Source organism: Trachemys scripta, chromosome 5 (assembly GCF_013100865.1).
Source record: "Trachemys scripta elegans isolate TJP31775 chromosome 5, CAS_Tse_1.0, whole genome shotgun sequence".
Classification (NCBI taxonomy): domain Eukaryota; kingdom Metazoa; phylum Chordata; order Testudines; family Emydidae; genus Trachemys; species Trachemys scripta.
In genome coordinates this window covers 49,819,261-49,831,361 of record NC_048302.1, presented here as the reverse complement: position 1 = coordinate 49,831,361, position 12,101 = coordinate 49,819,261, and the positions used below count along the sequence as shown (strand labels likewise).

General features: G+C 42.8%; 1 protein-coding gene across 3 annotated transcripts in view; it reads right to left on the bottom strand.

Moving 5' to 3' along the window:
- NOCT (nocturnin) overlaps positions 1-12,101 on the bottom strand; it is a 76,851-nt gene that overhangs the window by 11,788 nt on the left and 52,962 nt on the right. The window contains exon 1 of one of the 3 annotated variants that reach the window (XM_034772058.1): positions 7,555-8,317. The exons of 1 other annotated variant lie outside the window; for it this stretch is intronic. In XM_034772058.1, coding sequence (XP_034627949.1) covers positions 7,555-7,924 — 370 coding nt within the window. In that variant the 5' untranslated portion in view covers positions 7,925-8,317. Of the gene's footprint in view, positions 1-7,554; positions 8,318-12,101 lie in introns of those variants that run through there. One more of the 3 variants, XM_034772059.1, reaches the window with a different exon arrangement.

Sequence of the window (12,101 nt, the reverse complement as noted above, 5' to 3'; positions counted from 1 at the left end):
TCCCCTATTTACATCTCTACCCCGACATAATCTTACCGCATTATAGGTGAAACCGCGTTATATCGAACTTGCTTTGATCCGCCGGACTGTGCAGCCTCGCCCCCCCCAGAGCACTGCTTTACCGTGTTATATCCAAATTCATGTTATATCAGGCCGCGTTATATCGGAGTAGAGGTGTATTTAAATTAGGGGACTTCCCCTAAGTCCTCATGCATCTTAATAATGCTTGTAATCAGGAAACAGTAATGCTTTCCCAGAAGCAGCTGTTGGTAGCTAGTAAGTTCCCAAGTTTCTCTGCAGAACTGGAATTAATTTGCAAACTGGACACCATTAAATTAGGCTTGAATAAAGACTGGGAGTGGATGGGTCATTACACAAAGTAAAAACTATTTCCCCATGCTAATTTCCCCCCCCTACTGTTATTCACACCTTCTTGTCAACTGTTTGAAATGGGCCATCCTGATTATCACTACAAAAGTTTTTTTTTCTCCTGCTGATAATAGCCCACCTTAATTGATTAGTCTCGTTAGAGTTGGTAACACCCATTTTTTCATGTTCTCTGTGTATATATATCTTCCTACTGTATTTTCACTGCATGCATCTGGTGAAGTGGGTTTTTGCCCACGAAAGCTTATGCCCAAATAAATGTGTTAGTCTCTAAGGCGTCACAAGTTCTCTTCATTCTTTTTGATAGTTTGAAGAGTTTCTTGGGGGAAGCCCAGACAGAGCCAAAAAGAAAGCAGAGGAAAAGGGTAGAAAAAGAGACATTCTGATTAATTGTTAAAGCATTTAATGGGACTGTCCCGTGAATTTTGGAAAATATCGTAAATAATCTCTGGTCTCAGGAAATTTGAGAGCCATAATTTTACATATCTATCACTATCCTGACATCTACCCTGATGTGTTCTCCCCAGTGATGCGATGCACAGACCATAACTTAGATTTTCCTCAGATCTTTGTCTTGTACATAACTCACTGTCACAATAGCAGACCACAAGTAAAATGTCCCTCAAGCACTTTGGAAAATTCTACCCCTAAATTGAACATGATTGACAACGTGTCATGTACAAGATAAAGGTTTGAGGAGAATCTAAGTGGTTAAATTGGCACAGCGAAGCTATTAGGCTCCTAAATCACTCAGACCCTTTTGAAAACTTTAACCCTAAGAGCTGGACTTTAAAATAAAGTCTGTTATTCAGCCCACCAATCTAGTTCTGTCTGATTAGGCAGGTTGTTCAACAGCACTTATGGTACATGACCAGTGATTTGAATAGTTTCTTCCTTCTATTCCACTTGTTCATACATAGTATGCAAAAGTCATTCCCATAAAGTAAGAGGATGAGTTTAATTACTAGAACACCTCTTGGGCTGTAAATTGCCACAGACAGCTAGTTATGCAAGAACAATTACACAGGTTATTATGGATAATTTAGAGATAAGAAACAGATGTTTCTATTTGGAGTGAAACATATTTAACTAAAGCAAATGTTTCTTTAAACTGAGAATACTAATTCACAAAAGAAAGCTTTGTTTCCACTATAGACCCACAGCTCTCTCTGTCTCCCGTTCCCACATGGAACTGGCTGCAGTTTCAGAAATCCTTTCCACCTACACCAAGTCTGTGCCTGTTTGCCTCAGAAATGACAAATCTGGGAAAAATTATTCAGAACACCAATCACATTGCTGCTTTCTGTGCAAGAGTATGTGAGGAGATCGCAGCTGAAGTCACCTAAGCCATAAATTGAAGACAACACCTTGAAAGATTTAGTGTCCATGTAACCCACACACCTCCTAGGTGTGGTGTTCTGTCCCCTCTAGTGACACCGAGACCACTTAGAGATTAATGAGTCTGACAGCTTTAGTTAAAAGCCATGTGGCTTATGCAGTAAAAACTCATGCATTTAGTTTCAAAGATCCCAGATTTGATCCTGCCCACCAACAACCAGGGTCTGTCAGCGTTACAAGTGGGGGCTTGTCTGGGATATCAACTGGGAAGCCTTTGAAGCTTAGGACATGCTTCCTTTTTCTTCTAGTTCTTATTGAAGTTCTCTTTTGTTTATTAGAGGGCTCCCTTTTAATAGATCTCACCTCAAAAAGAGACGCTCTTTTTTCTACCACTACAATTAATCCCTTTTATTAAGAGTGTATTTAATAAAAATTCATGCCAACAACCACAGAAAAATTGCTCTTGTATATAAGAGTCCAATTCAGTATCTTTACCCAACCTGGGACCTCTGGAGCTCTACTACATGAGCTAAAAGTCACATGGCTCTTAGCTAAGGCTGTAGCAGACTCATTAATCTCTAGGTGGTCTCGGTGTCACTAGAGCGGACAGAGCACCACACCCAGGAGGAGTATGGGTTACATACATCATGCACCTCATCTCCCATTCAGCAACCCATGTAAATTAGGATAACTGAAGCCAATAGAGTTACACTAGCATAAAAGAAACAGGATCCACGTCTTCAGCAAGAGAGTAATTATAGTGCTTTCCAACTATGCAATATAGTGTATTTCAGAACAGTCATAATGAAAATTCTGCACCTATCAGGTGAAGTGAAACACAATTTCAGTAGCAGATCTAGAAGGAAAAGGATAGCTACCCCTGATAATCTGAATTTTCAAAAGGAGATCAGCTTTTCCTGTAAAAACTCTGGTAACTGTGGCTGCTAGAGATGGGCTCTTGTTTCTTCTAACAAGGGCATAGCATCACTGAAGCCAGGCCTCTCCCAGACTTAAATTGAACCACCTACTGCTCTGTGAATTACACAGTATGAGGAGGTATGTATTGGCCACTTATTACAGCAGGAAACAGTTAACTGCTCTGAAGTTCCACAGTCCTCAGATGTACAATACCAAATGTATTCTTCAGCTTCCATGGCGGATTGATTTAAGTCAAAGTAATTTAAATCATCAATTAAAATCAGCAAGCAGGAAACCTTATTTACATAACTGATTTTAATCATAGCTTGCATTAGTATTTTTATTTTTCTAAAGAAAGGCTGACTCTCCATGGTTGGTAACCATTAAAACATGCCGATTTGCAACTAAATATAGCTTTTGAACTAAATTTGGTGCTCCTTTGACAATCCAAGATATAGTGTATTATATCTCTATTTATTCAGATTCTCAATTTTTATGTTAGAAAACAGTGAATGATACATTTCTTATTTATTAGATTATTATTTTCTTACTTCTGATTTATCTCAGAATCTGCATGGATGGAAATTCAAATTCAATTTAAATGCTTAAATAGCATTTTATGTTTTTCTTATTAAAGAAAATTACCTTAAATGTGCTGGATACATAAGAAAAACATTTATCAAAACATTTAGTTTTTGCATTTAAAAATAACTGATTTACTAAACAAAGGAAGTAGGACCTGCAGTTAGTGAATTGAACTGGTTATTTCTAGTCACCATGTCCTTCAAAATTTTAGAATTAGTAGATCTCATCCTCTCAAACCCAGTTTTATTCTTACATTTTATTCTTAAAGCTTTCCTGTTTTTAAAGCTCACAGTGGTTTCTTACCTTTGAATCGACTGGTCACAGAACTGAACTAGTTAAACTGAAATGAAGAGAATCTTCTCTCTGCTTCTGCAGAAGAAGCTACTGTTGACAAAAGCTGGGTTACTACTTCAACAAACTCTAGCTCCAGATGCTTAGTTCCAGTACTTCTGCCAGTTCAGGGCTTTGACTTTCTTTAAACTATTGGCAGCAAATATATAATGCTTAATATTTTTTGTATTTAAATGATTAGTAGATTATAAGTAGTTTAGGCCTTAGCATAAGCTGTCAATTTCAAATTTAATTCTGAATAGGTTTATTTTTTTAAAACTAAACTTGTATTTAATTTAAAATAAAAATATATTTTTTCATTAAAACAACAACAACAACAACATTGATTTGTATCCACCTTATCAGCTTCCAGTGCTAACCCTCTTGAATGGCCATATCCTAGCGAGGGTCAAGACTTGACCTGTCTATTTTGGCAGAATTCCTTGGGCATTTCTTCTGGGTAAGAAATGAAAGAGTATTTGGCTCCACCAATGCACTCTTCTACACTCCTGGGGCATTTTAAAAACAAGGTTTGTATTTTCAAAATAAGATACTTATGAGAAGAAAAAAAAGTTAGGAGAAGGATAAAAAATGAAAAGGTTTCAGAGTGGTAGCCGTGTTAGTCTGTAACTTATCATTCTTTAAAAAGAACGAGGCGTACTTGTGGCACCTTAGAGGCTAACAAATGCCCAAATAAATGTGTTAGTCTCTAAGGTGCCGAAGTACACCTCGTTCTTTTTAAAGAATGATAAGTTACTCGTGCATACAATCAACTGCCCAGATCTACATTGCAATTATAAAGGAGCAGCCAACTTTTTTTAAAAGGTCTTGTTCAAGTAATTCTGGTTTCTGAAGGAAAAATAAGCATCTAAAATAAATCTTAAACCCCCAGATGAGTGTCACTCTGAAGATCAGAGATCTGTAACAGTACAACATGAGAAGTTATTGGTAGGTAATGTGATTGGCCTAAAATCTCCCACCCCTCACAATTTGAGATATGTAACCCAAGCTTTCAAAGGAGATTGAGAACTGTTTCAGAACCTGAGCCTTCCTTTAATTCAGGGGGATGGGGGTAACCCCACAAAAGTCACACATTCCATTTTGTTTTTTGTTAATCTAAAACATAATCTAAGTAAATTAGGTCCTATTCCTGCAATTGACTTTCCAATAGAGAGCCAATTGCAGGATTGAGGCATTAATTATCAGAGGCCTGAAGAAGCCTGTAAGTCACTTTCGCTAACAACATATCTTTAAAAGCCACATACTTGAAGTATTTTTGTCATTAGACATTGGAAACCATATGTCAAACACTGTACCTTCAGGGCTCAAAACAGGGCTGTAGTTGGAGATATATAGTCTCAGGAACTACATTTCCTATTGTTACAGACAGACAACTGCCCTGCCCTCTGCATTAGTGAGATGTCTTTGCTAGTGTATTTTTTTAAAACACTAATATAGTACAGTATTTATTTCTAGCACTATTTCTTTATCCTTTCTAGTCAACATATTTATTGAGTCCTTGTTTTCTGGAATTTAAAGCTTTGTCATAAAAATCCATTCCAGGGTGAAATTTTGCACACGTCAGCCTATGATCCATTCAACCCTGTACCCCCAATCCAAGCTAATTCAAAATATTATTAATTTAACGGGGAGGGGGGAATCAGGATATTTAGGTTTTTATGTGTTATTGTCCACTGATTTATAGAACATCTTCAGGGCTCAGCAAAGGTAGTAATATATGCCAAGTGGCGCCATTAGGAAAGATTAAGAATCAGTCCTTCAGCTTATTCCACTACTGGGGTTCCATTCAGGTGCAATGGTCCACCTGCGTGGAACCAGTTGTATGACTGGGGAACAAGTGAGACTGATACAACTCCCAGTGAAGTCAGTGGAAAGACTCAGACTTAATCAGGAGTTGGATCAGTCCCCAAAGCGAAATAGTCAGCATACTATAAAGATTGATTAATTTAACTATTTACAGCAACAGTTCTCAACCTGCAGCCCAATCAGCATACAACTGCAGCCCACTTGACATCCTGAGGGTTGGAACCAGGGAGGGACACTTGCTGTGGGCGCAGAGCCGGCAGGGGTGGGGTGCAAAAATGGGGTGGTGCAGGATTAGCCCCTGGCAGGATCAGATCCAGAAGCATTGGCAGGAGGCTAGGGTGCTCATCACCCCATATCCCACAGGATTGTGGGTTCAGTGACCTGGCTGGAGTAGACTCCCCAGCACTAGGACCTCAGCAGCAGGTGGGCAGGGTGGGCTGCATGGCTGAGCTATATGCAGCCAAGATAGAAGACCAATGACCATGGGGATGGGGGTACAGGGGCACGAGGAGAAGGTGCAGCCAGTGCATGCAGGACAGACTCTAGGTGAGGACTGGTGGCAGGCCATGGATTGGGGCAGCTGAGTGCTGGGGGGCAACCTTTGGGGGCATGTGGATAGTTGTTAGCTTGGGGGCCTGGATGCTGGAGGGGGCAGTCTCTAGGGGGGCCATTCTGCCCTGGACAGGGCCCCTGTCTCTGCAGGGCAGGCACGTGTGCCAGCCAAGTGTTGGGGGGAGGGGGGCTGATACTGGTTTTGACTTATTTTGCTAATTTAAAATGCTCTTGTTAGACATTTGCCAGTGTTGAAATGAAAGGTACTATATTGATTTGAATTATATTGCTGTCATATAATAAATACTAAACCTTGTATTTTTTTTTTTTTGTGCAGATGTAGAGGTTGTGTGTGTGTGTATATATACATATATAGTGTGGATGCAGCCCACATTGGTAAATAGGTCAAGAACCTCTGATTTACAGTCTGAATGTCAGTCCTATAATTTGTTTACTGATTAAACTTTATACCTCTGCAGCACAACTATACTAGGACAGTTGGAAATGGGCCATCCTGATTATCACTACAAAAGTTTTTTTTCCTCCTGCTGATAATAGCCCACCTTAATTGATTACTCTCATTATTGTTAGTATGGCAACATCCATTTTTTCATGTCCTGTGTGTGTGTGTGTGTGTGTATATATATATATCTTCCAACTGTATTTTCCACTGCATGCATCCGATGAAGTGGGTTTTAGCCCACAAAAGCTTATGCTCAAATAAATTTGTTAGTTTCTAAGGTGCCACAAGTACTCCTCGTTCTTTTTAATTACACCAGCACAGTTATTAGTCTAAACAAAGCCTAATATTGCATGTAGAAACAAGTTTTTGCTTTTTAAAGGAAGTTGATTGCAAGAAAGCTAGATCAAAATATACAAGGTCTTATGTGCATATTCATTCAAGTGAGCAAATTCAGAGCTAGGGCATTTCAGCCTGATCTTCTCTTTCACCTCTTATGTACAAGAATGGTCAAGTTTAAGAACAGACCATTTATATTCTTAACCATACAGTGACACAATACCAAGGCATGAAGTGGGTGAACCAAGAAGTTTTAACTCTAAATATCTTGAGTTTTATAAGGGTGACTCAGATGTTAAAGGGCAACACTGGCCTGAAATTTAAAGTTGCAAGAAGTAAGGTTCTAGAGAGACCAAGAAACAGAAATCTCTGTGGACCTTTTTAAAATTCCTCTTTTAAACATCTAACAGTCTGGGAGAATTTATAAATTCCCCTACAGTGTTTTCAACTAAAATCATATTAGCACCTGGCTAGCACATGGAGAGCCATAAAGTGAAACTAGCTAAAAAAACTAAGAATACGTTATTTTAATCAACAGGGCAAAACTGCATAAAATAAAAATCAATGATCAGTGTGAAAAGTAAATTTGATTTAAAAAAAACACACTCTCTTAATCTATGGCTTTCTTGGAACATTTTTTTAATTTTTCAGAGAAAGATTAGGTTTCTGTTTAAATCCACACCGTATTCCTTTACAACCAGCCTACGTTGGGTTTATGGTGAGAAAAATTATTCGTTCGGCGTGGCCGGGATTAGAACGTTCTAATGCCCACATTCCATCCAGGGAAGCTTCTGACCCCGAATATTCCAAACACTCACCTGCTCGGGAACTCGCAACACCTGGACCTACAGCTGTAGAGCACTGGCCGGCCGAGGCCCCTTGGTGACAGCAACCACAGCGAGGCGAGGCAGAGAAGGAAGAGCCAAGGAGGGCAGGCGGGGAAAGGGCTCTCTTCACCGGAACAGGAGATCGGAGCAGCAGCAGGGACGAGGAGGTGGTGGTGCAAGGGGCACAGCAGAGAGTGGACAGGGCCGAACACAAGGACCTAGCAGGGCTCTGATACATAATCCCGCTGCCCCCCAAAAAAGCTAGACGAGGGCACCAAAAAGCTGCTGAGTGTGGAAGGCTTGACGGATCGGAGTGCGGGGTTAGCTCACCTGCTGCTGCCGCGGGCTCCTCCTCGAGCATTAGCTGCCCGGTCAGATGTTACTGGGAAGCCACAGACGTACACATGGGGGAGAAGGGGCCGGCGCTGCTTAGAAACGGCAGGAACAAAGGCCGCCCCCAGCTACGCAGCAGCTTCTCCGTAGCTAGTTCCCGTTATCACCCACGCCTCCAGCTCCCAACGCGGCAGGGACTCAGAGGAACCAGCCCGGCTCCTAGCGCCTCTGAACATCCGGCAGCTACCAGCGCTAAGCGCAGGGGCGGGGAGCGCCCACGCAGACTCCGCTCCCCTGAAGCAAGCCTGGACTAGAAGGGCTGGGACTCCTCTCGTGTGGCCCGGTGTTACCGGGCTGCAGGTGGCCTTTCGCTGGACAAAAGAGGGTAGGTGAGCCTGCCTGGAGCCGGGCAATTTACAATCCACCCCCTCTGCCGTTTGATGACATGGACTTGCCCGCAAAGGGTTTCCGAAACCAAGCTCTGCAGTTGACATTATACAGAAAGAGAAAGCTGATGGCCCGGCGGGGGATGACTGGCTGGGAGGGATGTAGGGGAAAGGTGAGAGCATAAATAGCCTTATTGGAAACCCCGGGCAGCAGACTAGATGGAAACGAAGAGTAATGCTGTGTCACGCTGGAAATTAGCTGACTTTGAAAAAGAAACTGTTCCAAATGTTCTGTTAAAACAAAACCCTCTCTCCTGTGTTTGCCCTGACTTGGATCTCTTCCCATATTGGTCAGTATCCTTCTACAGTGCTGGCCTCCAAGTTTGTCGAAAGTTTGCATTTAGGTCCCTTTTCAGTAGTACTACCTTGTGGATAATCTAAGCACTATACCCAGATGCACAGACACTCTTTTCTCACCCTATGTATTATATAATTTTTAACAGCTTTAATAATGTTTTTAAGGATTTTGGTAATTCACATTTGGATGACTTCCCGCCTTTGTAAAAAGTGACATAAAATAGTCCTGTGAAGTTTTTCAGTGAAGTGACATGCACACTTGATGGTGCTGTGTGTGTCCATCCATAGTAATAAGTGCTTCCATGGGTGGAGCTGGGGGGGCACATGGGAGGGCATTTCCCCTCAGGCAAGCAGCCTGAGCCTGCAATGTAAGGAGTTCTGCAGAGGAGACCGGAGACCTGCTGCTCCCAGCTTGCACCCTGAGACAGGGAGGCAGAATTTTGTTTATAAACAGAGTGATTAACATGAGATTAAGATAAGAAAGGGCTGTTAGGTCGATTCCTAAAGTTAAATGATCAGTCCCAAGCTTGGTGAATTATAAGTAGTAAGTAGCCTAAATGGTAGCGAGTAATTGTAGACTTTTCTACAATGGTTTCAAGTGTTGTATTCAAGAGATGGTAACAAAGTTGCTAATATCTTTGAGAAGATAACTGATTTTTTTTAGACAAAGGAAATGCAGTAGAGATAATCTACCTGGATGTCAGTAAGGCATTTGATACATTTCCACATGAGAAATTAATTAGTTAAATTGGAGAAGATGAGTATTAATATGAGAGCTGAAAAGTGGATAAGGTACTGGTTAAAGGGAAAATTGCAATGGGTCAGCCTGAAAGGTGAACTGTCAGGCTAGAGGGAGGTTAATAGTGGAGTTCCTCAGGGATCAGTCTTGGGACCAACTTTATTTAACATTTTTATTACTGACTGTGGCACAAAAAATGGGGGTGTGCTAATAACACTTGCACATGACACAAAGTTGGGAGGTATTGCCAATACCGAGGAATACCAGAATATCATACAAGGAGATCTGGATGATCTTGTAAACTGGAATAATAGAAATTGGATGATATTTAATACTGTAAAGTGCCATGTCATGCATTTAGGGACTAACAAGAATTTTTGCTAGAAGCTAGGGATTTATCGATTGGAAGTGACAGTGGAGGAGAAAGAGTTTTGGTTGATCACAGGATGGCTATGAGCCATCAATGTGATGCAGCCACATAGGTGCCGACTCTGTGGGTGCTCCGGGGCTGGAGCACCCATGGGGGAAAAAAATGGTGGGTGCTGAGCACCCATCGGTAGTCCCACCATCAGCTCTCTCCCACCTCCCCAGTGCCTCCTGCTCACCGGCGGGCCCCGTGGATCAGTGCCTCTCCCTCCCTCTCTGTGCCTACTGCCTGCCATGATCAGCTGTTTCCCGGCATGCAGGAGCCTCTGAGGGGGGAGGCGTGAGGATGTAGTGCGCTTGTGGGAGGGGGCAGAACTGGGTGGGAAGAGGCAGGGTGGGGCTGAAGTGGGGGTGGGAAGAGGCGGGGCAAAGGTGGGGCCTTGAGGGAAGGGGGGGAGTGGGAGTGGGGGGCGGGGCCTAGGGCAGAGCAGGGAGTCGAGCACCCTCTGGCACTTTGGAAAGTTGGCAGCTGTGTGCAGCCATGAAAAAGGCTAATGCAGTCCTAGGATGTATCAGGTGAGATATTTCCAGTAGAGACAGGGACGTGTTCGTACCTTATACAAGGCACTGGTGAGTCCTTATCTGGAGTATTGTGTGCAATTCTGGTCTCCCATGTTTAAGGGTACATCTACATTACAGCGGGGAGTCGATTTAAGATACGCAAATTCAGCTACGTGAATAGCGTAGCTGAATTCGACGTATTGCAGCCGACTTACCCCGTTGTGAGGACGGCGGCAAAATTGACTTCTGCCGCTTTTTGTCGGCGGCGCTTACTACCACCTCCGCTGGTGGAGTTAGAGCGCCGATTTGGGGATCGATTGTTGCGTCCCAACGGGACGCGATAAATCGATCCCCGAGAGGTCGATTTCTACCCGCCGATTCAGGCGGGTAGTATAGACCAGACCTAAGAAAGATGAAGTCAACTGGAACAGGTGCAGAGAAGAGCTGTTAGGATGATCTGAGGAATGGAAAACCTACCTTATAAGAAGAGACTCAAAGAGCTTTACTTGTTCAGTCTAACCAATAGAAGGATGAGGGGAGATATGATTACTCTGAATAAATGCATCAGAGAGATAAATATCAGGGATGGAGAGGAGTTATTTAAGTTGAGCATCAATGTGTACCCCAGAACAAATACATATAAATTGACCATCAACAAGTTTAGGCTTGAAATTAGGTGAAAGATTTCTAACCATCAGAGGAGTGAAGTTCTGGAGAAGCTTCCCAAGGGGAGTAATGGGGACAAAACACCTGACTTCCAGACTGTGCTTGATAAGTTTACGGAGGGGATGGTATGACAAGACTGCCTACAATGGTGTGTTGTCCATTTACTGGAGATGGAACACTAAATAGGGAGGGCTCTGAGTTACTACAGAGAATTCTTTCCCAGGTGTCTGCCTGGTGGGTCTTGCCCACATGCTTAGGGTATAACTGATCATCATATTTGGGGTTAGGAAGGAATTTTCCCCTGGGTCAGATTGGCAGAGACCCTGGGGGGTTTTCACCTTCTTCGGCAGCATGGGGCACGGGGTCACTTGCAGGTTTAAACTAGTGTAAATGGTGAATTCTCTGTAACTTGAAGTCTCTAAACCATGATTTGAAGTCTTCAGTAACTCAGCGAGAGTTTAGGGGTCTATTACAGGAGTGGATGGGTGAGGTTCTGTGGCCTGCAATGTGCAGGAGGTCAGACTAGATGATCATGATGGTACCTTCTGACTTTAGTAAGAATATCTGAGTAAGAATATACATTACAATTCTAAACCTAACCAGTGTTCCATAAGTGACTTGCCACAAGATGTCAGAACATGTTACTATTAGAGCCGAATGGGTCTAACAGTTATTTAATTTTCTTTCTTGATCTAGGAATTAAATACAATGCTCCTGTCAGATATTTCTAAGTTGTTATCGGCAAAAACACTAGAGTTTTCAGTTGCTGAAGTACCTCCTGGAATCACTGTTAAGATTGCATGCCCCTGCCCCTCCCCCATCTGAAATGGTGCCCCGTGGGCAGACACAGAATCTCCCACACACACACACACACACACATGCAGCCCCGTTGGTCTGACTGGAGCCACCCCTCCAAATATTAGGGTTACCATACGTCCGGTTTTTCCCGGACATGTCCGGCTTTTCGGCAATCAAACCCCTGTCCGGGGGGGATTGCCAAAAAGCCGAACATGTCCGGGAAAATGCCGGCCAGGCACTTCCCCTCCCATGGCGGCTCTGCTCCTTCCCGACTCTTCAGCTCTGTTTAAGAGCCGAGCTGCCTGAGCGCTATGGGCTTCAGGCAGCCCCCT